This window comes from Pungitius pungitius, chromosome 17 (assembly GCF_949316345.1).
Source record: "Pungitius pungitius chromosome 17, fPunPun2.1, whole genome shotgun sequence".
NCBI classification, from domain to species: domain Eukaryota; kingdom Metazoa; phylum Chordata; class Actinopteri; order Perciformes; family Gasterosteidae; genus Pungitius; species Pungitius pungitius.
This window is the reverse complement of record NC_084916.1, coordinates 17444475-17455714: the sequence shown is the minus strand read 5'-3', so window position 1 is coordinate 17455714 and position 11240 is coordinate 17444475. Positions and strand designations below refer to the sequence as shown.

Here is an 11240-nt window from a genome sequence, read left to right as displayed (position 1 = left end):
AGTGTGTAATTACACAGTGGAGGTCAACCTTCTGAATGTTGTGTTCTTGTCTTTCAGCGCGGGAACCGGCAGACAAGTCAACAGGAGCCCCCCCCCTCGACGCTGGAGGCTTCAGGCGGCCTCCCCAGCTCCTCGCCGAGCGTCTACTTCCTGTGTTGCCGTCGGCAACGAGAAGCTGCGACTTCTTAGCCTTTTTTCTACGTTCTAAGAGACACCAAAAACCAGCGGCCAAACCGACTGTGTCAAGAGAAGAAGGAACCCCTACCCCCCCCATAAACACTTTGCTGTCCTTCTCTCCGCCTTCGCTTCATGAGCCCCATTAAAGCCCCATTTAACGCCTTAGTTAGTCTGCTTCTTCCAGGCTGAACGCCGCCTCTCCATTCAAAGGAACTGAGCTGCGTCCCCCCCCCCCATCCTCAGGGAGCCAATGAGCAGCAGAGCCCTAACCCCCGTTAGACTCCAGCGTCTTAACTCAAAGCTCGTCGGGTGACCCCCCCACGCCGCCCCTCCCCCGCTGCGCTCTCCTCTGCGTTGACGGATGAATCCGGACATTTTCATGTCTGTTCTGTGGGCAGAACCTCGCTGCCCTGCTAGAACCGGGCCCAAGCCCTCCTTCGTGCTCTTCTGTTGGGCCAAGCTGAGTTCAGAGCAGAGAACCTCGCACAAGGGCATCGAACTCACGTGTCCCGGGTCCCCCTGCTTCTGATCACTCAATGCCTTCGTATTATTGACTTCTTCTTCTTCCAGTTTGCAAACTTCTAAATTTACGTTTTCAAGCACGTTGATTTTCACCGATTCTCTTCTGACAACCCCCCCCCCCCCCCCCCCCGAGGGGACGCAAACTGTGAGCGCGGTGTAAGATGAACACATGAATCACAGCTCGTGCCAAAGTCGGACCGGCTGAACAAAGGCGAGACGCCTGAAAGCTGCACTGTTCCACTCAGAGCGTGTGAAGGAAGTAGAGCTCATCCAACCGGGAACGAATCAAGTTTACATGCAACGCTAAATGTTTACAGATCACACGCTCCATCGCTGTCTGTGACACCGGCGCCTGAAGCCACTTTACACTTTCCTCATCTTGTTTACAGAAGGTGTAAAAGAGAACGGGCCATTTCACCAAAGCACCTGAAACACCTCCGAGAGGCCTCCATGTTTACAGGAGCTGCTCCAGCGGCGACGGGCGACTTTTCATACCTTTTTATAAGTCACCAGGCCGCCATCTTGGATTAGAAGCTGCTCACCGGACTTTCTTTTCACGGCTCCAAAAAGAACTTGAACACAAACAATGAAACCTTTCAAGCCAAGAGGGATGTTCTGCTCGTCCCTCGTCCTCCTGCTCTCCTCCTGCCTCGCCGTCTCCGCGGTAACCGTCGCCACGCTGCGGCGCCGCGCCGATGGCGGCGGCGGCCCCGCTGCGGCCGGTAAAAGGAGCACCGCCTTGTTCCTCTTGACGGGTTTCAAGCCGCCGCCCAAAGCGCCGCTCAAAGCAGCCGAGGTGGAGGGCGGCGCCGACGACAGCCCGCCGCCGATGGCCGAGCTGCCCCCCAAGCCCCTCCCTCAGACCATGTTGCCGAGGAACATGACAGCCGACGCCCTGAAGCCGCCGCTGGGTGCGGCCCAGGTGGCTCCGCCTCCCAGACAGCTGGTGGACGTGGACGTGTGCAGGTGTGACCCCCTGACGTGTGTTTAGTGTGTGTGTGTGGTGTCACACATCGTGTTTGTTTTGAATATTGAAAGATTATAAAAATGTGATTTTAATCACAATGGGATTAACAAAGCAGAGCCTGTGTGAGCGGGGAACAGAGCGACCGTAGGAGTGGTGCATGATGGGAGCCGAGGCTGCACCTCCATCACGCTGGAAGCCATAAAACAACGAGGCGCATCATGATTCTCTCCCTCTGATCTCCATCTCAACGGAGCTTATATTTCTGCACTGAGAGGCGTCTGGCTGTTGCTAGGCAACGTGCAATCAGCTCTGAATCTGTGGCGCTGGCGAGCCGTGCTCACACACACACACACACACACACTCGCACACACACAACCCACAGCCATCAGCATGTTGGGGAGAAGCTGAGCCACATTTGAAAGTGCCACACAGCGGCTGAGCTTCAGTTACACTCGATGTCTCTTTTGAAGTCGTTTCCGTCTCGCGGGTTACATCATAGTTAACGAGGGCCGTTAGCGTTTCCCTTTATTTTCTCGACCTCTTCACGCCGCACTCCTCCGGTTGGAGAAAACCGCAGTGATGTGAGCAAAGATGTAGAAGAAAAATAACGTTTCCAACCTTCTCTGAAGCTTTGATATGAAGATGAACTACACACAGCGCCAAGTGGCCATTATTTGATGACTGAGCCTCCTTGTTAACAACCCCCTCTGCCCCTCCCACACAGGGGTTACTACGACGTGATGGGCCACTTCGACACCACCTTCAACTGCTCCAAGGGCAGCTTCATCTACTGCTGCGGCACGTGCCACTACCGCTTCTGCTGCGAGCACCAGAGGAGCCGGCTGGACCAGGAGTCCTGCAACAACTACATCTCCCCCGTGTGGGCGGATCCGCTGACCCCCGTCAGCGTGATCGAGGGCAACAAGCCCGACCCCGGCTTGTTGTTGCTGGAGCAGCAGAACAGCAGGTCGGTGAATAAAGGGTTTGATCATGAAATGGGATCTTAAGCTGTTTAGGATACTCTCTCATAGCATTGAAATAACAAAGCGATTAAATGGGTGTTGCTCCCCTTCCTCCTGCAGCACGGCTTATGTGATCGGAGGCGTGATCTCCTTCACGCTGGTGGTTGCCGTTGGCGTCCGGATCGCCTTCAGCAAGGTGGCGCGTCGGCCGCGCAACCGGGACATCAACATGCCCAGGTGACATTTGTAACTATTCAGTCACATGAGAGCCGTGACACTGGTGAAGCAGGAACATGTCTGTTTGACACAGTGGTTTAATGCAGGAAGAGTTCACATTTTGACTGGTGTCCCCCCCCCCAGGTCGCTGGTGGACATCTTGCGGCATCAGTCGAGCCCGGTGCAGCAGTGCGAGAGGAATAACAGCGCCCTGCTGACGGGCACCGCCAAGAACCACTACCCCCCCGCCCTGCAGAGCAAAGACAACCGCAGTAAGCCGCTCGCCCGCTAAAAACACATCACGGTGGGGGGGAGGGGGGACTAACAGGACTAACGAGACGCTGCTTCTTAAAGGAAGGCCCGATACCGCTTTACCATCAGGGCCAACTCAGAACTCATGACATCAGGATCAATAATGCTCAATGGGTTCTGTTTCTGCACAAGAGAACATCTGGTTGATTTGTTTTTGCATGATTAATGAAAGTAAAGTTATTCAGTTATGGAAAAAATGAACCACTAGAAGAATTGTGATGAATGCAATATTGCAATTGTTACATTCTGTGACAAGTTGGGGTACAAGTGTCTTTTTTCTCCTAACTCACCCCAGGCCTCTCACTCCGTCTGCTTCATGTGGGTTGTGACGCAACAGAACCGAGTGCTGGTCTCACGCGGTCTCAGTCTGCTGTCCCCCCCTCTGCTCTCTGTCTCTCCAGGATTTAGCGTAGAAGAACTTTAAGGCCGAAAATAAATCCCACTTAAATGTAAAATGAAGACATGTGTGAAAAAAAGCTGACTCTTGGAGGGACAGCCCAACCCTCTCTGTCCCTCTCTGCCCTGCTCTGTCCCCCTCTGTCCCTCTCTGTCCCTCTCTGTCCCCCTCTGTCCCTCTCTGCCCCCACCTGTCCCTCTCTGCCCTGCTTTGTCCCCCTCTGTCCCTCTCTGCCCCCACCTGTCCCTCTCTGCCCTGCTTTGTCCCCCTCTGTCCCTCTTTGTCCCTCTCTGTCCTGCTCTGCCCCTCTCTGTCCCCCTCTGTCCTGCTCTGTCCCCCTCTGTCCCTCTCTGCCCTGCTCTGTCCCCCTCTGTCCCTCTCTGGCCCACCTGTCCCTCTCTGCCCCCACCTGTCCCTCTCTGCCCTGCTCTGTCCCCCTCTGTCCCTCTCTGTCCCCCTCTGTCCTGCTCTGTCCCCCTCTGTCCCTCTCTGCCCTGCTCTGTCCCCCTCTGTCCCTCTCTGTCCCTCTCTGTCCCCCTCTGTCCCTCTCTGCCCCCACCTGTCCCTCTCTGCCCTGCTTTGTCCCCCTCTGTCCCTCTCTGCCCCCACCTGTCCCTCTCTGCCCTGCTTTGTCCCCCTCTGTCCCTCTTTGTCCCTCTCTGTCCTGCTCTGCCCCTCTCTGTCCCCCTCTGTCCTGCTCTGTCCCCCTCTGTCCCTCTCTGCCCTGCTCTGTCCCCCTCTGTCCCTCTCTGGCCCACCTGTCCCTCTCTGCCCCCACCTGTCCCTCTCTGCCCTGCTCTGTCCCCCTCTGTCCCTCTCTGTCCCCCTCTGTCCTGCTCTGTCCCCCTCTGTCCCTCTCTGCCCTGCTCTGTCCCCCTCTGTCCCTCTCTGCCCCCACCTGTCCCTCTCTGCCCTGCTCTGTCCCCCTCTGCCCCTCTCTGTCCCTCTCTGTCCCTCTCTGTCCTGCTCTGCCCCCCTCTGTCCTGCTCTGTCCCCCTCTGTCCCTCTCTGCCCTGCTCTGTCCCCCTCTGTCCCTCTCTGTCCCCCTCTGTCCTGCTCTGTCCCCCTCTGTCCCTCTCTGCCCTGCTCTGTCCCCCTCTGTCCCTCTCTGCCCCCACCTGTCCCTCTCTGCCCTGCTCTGTCCCCCTCTGCCCCTCTCTGTCCCTCTCTGTCCTGCTCTGCCCCCCTCTGCCCCTCTCTGTCCCCCTCTGTCCTGCTCTGTCCCCCTCTGTCCCTCTCTGTCCCTCTCTGTCCTGCTCTGTCCCTCTCTGCCCCCACCTGTCCCTCTCTGCCCTGCTCTGTCCCCCTCTGTCCCTCTCTGTCCCCCTCTGTCCCTCTCTGCCCCTCTCTGTCCCCCTCTGTCCTGCTCTGTCCCCCTCTGTCCCTCTCTGTCCCTCTCTGTCCTGCTCTGTCCCTCTCTGCCCCCACCTGTCCCTCTCTGCCCTGCTCTGTCCCCCTCTGTCCCTCTCTGTCCCCCTCTGCCCCTCTCTGTCCCTCTCTGTCCCTCTCTGTCCTGCTCTGCCCCCCTCTGTCCTGCTCTGTCCCCCTCTGTCCCTCTCTGCCCTGCTCTGTCCCCCTCTGTCCTGCTCTGTCCCCCTCTGTCCCTCTCTGCCCTGCTCTGTCCCCCTCTGTCCCTCTCTGCCCCCACCTGTCCCTCTCTGCCCTGCTCTGTCCCCCTCTGCCCCTCTCTGTCCCCCTCTGTCCTGCTCTGTCCCCCTCTGTCCCTCTCTGCCCTGCTCTGTCCCCCTCTGTCCCTCTCTGTCCCCCTCTGTCCTGCTCTGTCCCCCTCTGTCCCTCTCTGCCCTGCTCTGTCCCCCTCTGTCCCTCTCTGCCCCCACCTGTCCCTCTCTGCCCTGCTCTGCCCCCCTCTGCCCCTCTCTGTCCCCCTCTGTCCTGCTCTGTCCCCCTCTGTCCCTCTCTGTCCCTCTCTGTCCTGCTCTGTCCCTCTCTGCCCCCACCTGTCCCTCTCTGCCCTGCTCTGTCCCCCTCTGTCCCTCTCTGTCCCCCTCTGTCCCTCTCTGCCCCTCTCTGTCCCTCTCTGTCCTGCTCTGCCCCCCTCTGCCCCTCTCTGTCCCCCTCTGTCCTGCTCTGTCCCCCTCTGTCCCTCTCTGTCCCTCTCTGTCCTGCTCTGTCCCTCTCTGCCCCCACCTGTCCCTCTCTGCCCTGCTCTGTCCCCCTCTGTCCCTCTCTGTCCCCCTCTGTCCCTCTCTGCTCCTCTCTGTCCCTCTCTGTCCCTCTCTGTCCTGCTCTGCCCCCCCCTGTCTCTCTGCCCCCCCCTCTGTCCCTCTGCCCCCCCTCTGTCCCTCTCTGTTGACGCATGTGCTTACTGGACCCCGTGCCGTGGGCCTCTGGAGCCGCTGTCCTTGAGTTTTTCGGCTGTGCTCTCTTTGCAGCGGGGACCTTGCCGCGTCCTTTTACCCAGCAGGCCTCTGCCTCCAGCCCCAAACACTCGGCCACCATCGGTAAGCCTCGTGGTCATCAGCACGAGGCGCGAGGCGGCGGGAAACCTCGGCCCCGCTGTGCGCCGCGCTGTCTGTCTGTTCTTGTTGTCATGGTGACGGCCCGCCTCCCCGCACTCCTGGAGAAGCCGCGCTCGCGGGCTTTCGCAAGAGTGCGGTGCGTGACGCCGCTTGGCCTGCCTGCGCTTAACGCACCACCCACCAAACACCACCCCCCCCCCCCCCACCGGCCTGCCTCCGCCTCTTCCTCCCCCCCCCCCCCCCCCCCGGGGGGAGCAGTGATGTGCCGCCACACATCACAGAGGCTCCCGGCTCCAGCGAGGTCGCCGCGAGTCTGTTTTTCCAGGCTGCGCGCGGAGAAAACAAGAAAGCAATGCTAGCGCGAGTGTTTTCTGTTGTTGTTGTTGTTGTTGTTGTTAAAATAAGTAGAAATCATCCGTTTGAGGCCTCCAACGTGGCTGCAGCAGAGGACTGCAGAGAGCTTCCGGAATGTGAAGGGAAGCATGGTTTTTAAGTAGTTTCGGTGCCAATTATTCCGAACCATTACACCTCCATGTGTCCCCCGGGGGACGGATTACACAATAAAGGAGCACGGATTTAAACAAAGAAGGTCAGTTCAAGCTGCTCTTCATGTGCTGTAAGAAAGAAGATGAATCCTCCTTTCATAACAGAAGCAATGAAGTGCTGCTCACTCACTCGCCCTCCCACTCCCAGCTCGCCGCCCGGGCCCGACTCGCCGATGGCGTCCCTGCGTTAGGTAACGTGGACGCCAGAGCAGACCTTCGGCCTCTGACTCAAAGTCTGCTGCTTCTTCCCCTTTTTTGACCAGAAGTTGGAGCAGAAGTTCTCCAGCAGCGTCGTGGGTGTTTGGAGGAATAAGTGAACACATCTATTACCATGACGCGACAAAAAGAAAGCCTCAATATTGTGCTTTTACTTTCTTCCTTGTGCTTTATAAACCGTGATCTCACCGCTGGCATTGCTTTTACCCCCCCCCCTCACCCCCCCACCAGTCTGTGTGTGTGTGCTCCCTGGGTGGCGCTTTAACAGAGACATCATCGGCCATTATTGCCCATTACTGGTGAATGACCAGTGCGAGTGCAGCAGTAATCTCAACTAGATCCCCCCCCCCCCCCCCCCCTCGATTCTGTTCTGACCGCCGGAGACACCAGCGAACCCATCTTTTCACTGCTGCTTTATTTAAACTGTGTGGTGTGCCCCCCCCCTCTGTGGAGGAGGATGGTGGATCTAAGATTTTACTCGGGGGAAGCCATTGAGTCTCTTTAAATGTGGGGGGGTCGGGGGGAGGGAACCTGCATGTCCCTGAACTCTGTTTGGAAACGTGAATGTTCTTGCGTGATCTAACTGCTACATGTTATATACATGTATGTATGTACACACATACCCCCCCACGACCCCCCCCTGCTGCCGATCGTACATCAGACGAATATGTGTATCGATCTGCTGCTTTTGTACTTTGCATCCATGTGAATGTGTGTCTGTAGCGCCCCCCCCCTCGATGCTGTCAGTGTATCTCTATGTTTTTACATGTTGTTTTCATATGGAGCCTCAGATCATCAGCACACCGTAGTATTTATAGACGGTCGCCATGGAGATCGGAGACACTTCCTGTATTTACTGATCATTAACTAGCTTGTGTCTCCTTCTCTTTGCTTCCTTTGCCTCTTTATTTCCTCCCCCCCCCCCCCCATCCTCATCTCTTATCACCCCCCTTCTCTCTTTTCCCCCCTTGTTGTGTTTTTCCTCCATCATCCCCCATTCTTTTTCTCCTCCTTCCAGAGCGAGGGGCCCGTATGAACAACACCTCCCAGCTCTCCTCCGGCCCCCCCCTACTCGCAGGTAGCGGTAAAGGCGGCGGAGGGATGAGACACAACAGCAGCCACCCGTCCTTCTCCCACTCCTTCCACAACCTCGCCCAGCTGCCCCCGTCCTACGAGACCGCCGTGAAGCCGGAGATCAACCGCTACAGCTCGCTGAAGAGGCTGGGTGAGAGCCGGGGGGGAGGGGGGGGGCTTGATCGATTGATTGATCAGGACCACAAGGAGGCTTTCGGGTGGTGCAGCATGCCGGGTGGAGTTGGCTCGTTCAGATCGTTTCCCTCCGTCACCTCTTCATTTAGAAGATCCCTCCGTAACGTGAAGCATGAAAGTGGATTGTAGTTTCAGAGCTTTGAGGAGGTGACGTAATCATAGTTTTAAGAAAAACTCCTGTGAGGATTTGAATGTTTATGTTTGCGTGGATCTCCACGTGCTGCTGGATCCTACACTTCCCATAATGCAACTGCTCTACCTGAAGCAGACTAAACTACGAGTCTCTCCTTTCAGGTATTGGTCTATTTTTTTGTGGTCATCCATTACAGCAGCAGACATGTGACTCAGCACCCCCCCACCCCAAAAAAATAATAAATAAAAATCCTCTCGTGTGTAAAGTGTTGCACAGGAAGGTAAAATGGGGAAATAACGGGGGGATTGAAGCAGAACCAGAGAATTATGAAGGAGAAAAAGGAGGAGGAAGGCATGAAAGGGAAGGAGTCTCTACCTCCATCTCTTTGTCCCCATCTTTCTCCTTCATGTCGAGTGAGAGGAGGAATGTGGGAGAATACTAATGTGGAGAAAAGGAGCTGACCAGAATACAAAGGATCAGGGAGAGGAGGAAAGAAGGAGAAACACAAGATATCCACGAAGATAAGAGATGAGAGGAGGAAAGGACCAGAGGGAGATGTGGAGATGGGGGGGTGGGTGAGGATGAGGGGGGGGGGGGGGGGGGGGGGGGCGTTGGCTGCCGGGTCTGCAGGGGACCGGCTTCCTTCAAAAAGGTTTGAGAGGCAGCGCCTGGCCGCCTCTCTCCCTCCCTGGTGTTACCTCGCTCGCCCTGATACGGGCTGCAGGGGGGAGGGAGTCGCCACTGCAGGCTGAGTGATGGATGGTTACTACGGGGGGGGGGGGGGTGTGTGGTTGATTCCATTCAATCAAAGGAGAAAACACACCGAGAGAGAGAGAACCTTCCTGCTTCCTCTTCACAGCGTTATTTTATGGACGTCACGGTTTCAATCACCGACTTCACGAGGAGGAGGAAGAGGAGGAGGCTCTGCTCCTCCTCTTCCTCCTCCTCCGGGACCCGCTGCTGAGTCGCTGCACGTTGCACCTTTATCTGTTTTTCATCTTCCCGTCTTCCTCTGCACCGCCATCAGGTGGAGGGGGGGGGGGGGTCAACAGTCCACCAGAAGCCTGTAGTGCTCTCTTTACTCCACAAAACTATGACGATAATAAAAATAACAGCATGCGGTGGTGATGTGCAGAGTGAATATGAACAATAGAACAATATGATGTGCTTCTCCTCTAGAGGCCATTAATGATGTCCCATTACATGACATACATCTGACGACGACGGGGGGGGGGGGGGCGTGTGATTAAACCTAATCTGCTCAGCTCAGTTTGTTCCGGAACCGATCAAAACCCCTCAAAGACGTCACCTCCTTCGCATCCGATGATTTTATCACCGTTAAAGCCCCTAAAAACACACATACGTATGAAATGTGTGTCTGAGACCTGAAGGGCTTCTTTCTCCTCCGTCAGATAGCTTCACCTTAAAAGGTGGGGGTGGGGGGTAAACAGACGGAGATTATCTTCAGAGGTGAAGCGGAAGCGACAAAGGAGTAAACAGAAGGCTGCTGGGTAAAGGTCTCCTGCTCTGAGGAGCAAAGTGGACGAGGCACCAGTGAATCTCACTGTTAGTGAAGCCCCGCCTCCTCGCATGAAGGCTTTGACTTACAGGCCGTTATGTAATGAAGTAAAGGATAAGAATCAATAATAATCATGTTCTTCTCTTGTGCTGAACCAGAGAAAGAGCTGGACGAGTACTCCAACTACTACAGCTCCAAGCGCCGCCCCAACAACGCGCCGCCCTCCTTCCACTCCTCGCAGCACTACCTGCCGTGGGGGGGCGACTACACGCTGGGCTCCCGGGGCACGCTGCCCCTCCACGGCTCCCGGCCCCGCCTCCACATCCCCTCCACCCCCAACCCCTACCCGCTGCCCCCCCAGACGCAGCACGCCAGCTCCTCCTTCGACCGGCCGCCGCGCCGCGTCCGCTCCCAGGACCAGCTGCTGGGGGAGGGGGGCACGCTGTCCCGCCTGTCCAAGAACCAGCAGCACCAGTACTACAAAGCCATGACGGGCAGCGGCAGGGGGGGGAACCCGCCCTCGCTGCGCAGGTGAGCCAATAATGACGCGCTGTTTGCTCATTAGCATAAAGGTACATATTCAGAGGTAATTACACACCCACAGTCAGAGCTTCTCCACCTCCATCAATGAGCAGGTGTCTGCTTCCAGGTCCCACGAGAGGCTGCTGGTGTCCCCAGACCGCCTGGAGGACCGGATGATGATGGGCCTGATGGCCGCAGGCGGGGGGGACCGAGGCGACAGAGGAGTGGGGGGGGGCGGGATGGTGCCCACCATGGGCCGCCTCAGCCACCACCAGAAGGCCCAGTCGCAGTCCAACATCTGCGTCACCCCGTCGATGGAGCGCCACCACATGATCAAGATGAACTCCCACCCGACGCCGGGCCACGACCACGAGCGCGAGCGCGGCTCCGGCGTGGGCGCGCACGGCGGCTGGGACCCCCACGGGGCGGGGGGGCACGGCGGAGGAGGCGGAGCTCGACGGATGGCTTTCGCCAGCAAGCGGCAGAACACCATCGAACAGCTGCACTTCATCCCCGGGGGCGGAGGAGTGCAGGGACTGCGGACTGGGAGTAAGAACGAGGTGACGGTGTAAGAGGACGGGGGAGGGAGAAGAGAGAGGAAGAGGAAGATGAAGAGCGGGGAGGTGAGGGCCGTGAAGGACCTCGAAGAGGCTTTTAGCGGGAAGATGAAGTGGAGGGAAGAACAGGAAGAGAAGAACAGAGGAGCTTTAAGTTCCGTCTGCCTCCCCCCTCCTCCCCCCCCCCCCCCCCCCCACACACTCCCCTTCACACAATAAAGAGTGGTGGATGACGACATTAGTCCATCGTGAGTAAAGCCAACTGATTTCCTCCTGTGTTGAAAAAGAGAATATTCAGCCATTCTTTGAAAAAGGGAAGACAGAAATGTCCACTTAAAAAAAGCAAAAAAAACAACATCTGGAAGCGGGTTTGAAGGCCGCCGGGTTTTCGCTGTGACTTTTATCGAATGGAAACCCATCAAAATAGTGCTTTGGTTGAACTGCGC

General features: G+C 57.2%; 1 protein-coding gene across 2 annotated transcripts; it reads left to right on the top strand.

Moving 5' to 3' along the window:
• Nucleotides 1-308: 308 nt before the first annotated feature.
• shisa7b (shisa family member 7) lies at nt 309-10982 on the top strand. 2 transcript variants are annotated; one of them, XM_062558533.1, is made up of 8 exons: nt 309-1665; nt 2391-2633; nt 2749-2865; nt 2989-3116; nt 5947-6015; nt 7813-8019; nt 9874-10246; nt 10365-10982. In XM_062558533.1, the coding sequence occupies exons 1-8, from the start codon at nt 1286-1288 to the stop codon at nt 10807-10809; spliced, it is 1962 nt and encodes a 653-aa protein (XP_062414517.1). In that variant the 5' UTR covers nt 309-1285; the 3' UTR covers nt 10810-10982. The 2 variants fall into 2 exon arrangements, with proteins under 2 accessions (XP_062414517.1, XP_062414518.1); XM_062558534.1 differs by lacking the exon at nt 5947-6015.
• The last annotated feature ends 258 nt before the right edge of the window (nt 10983-11240 follow it).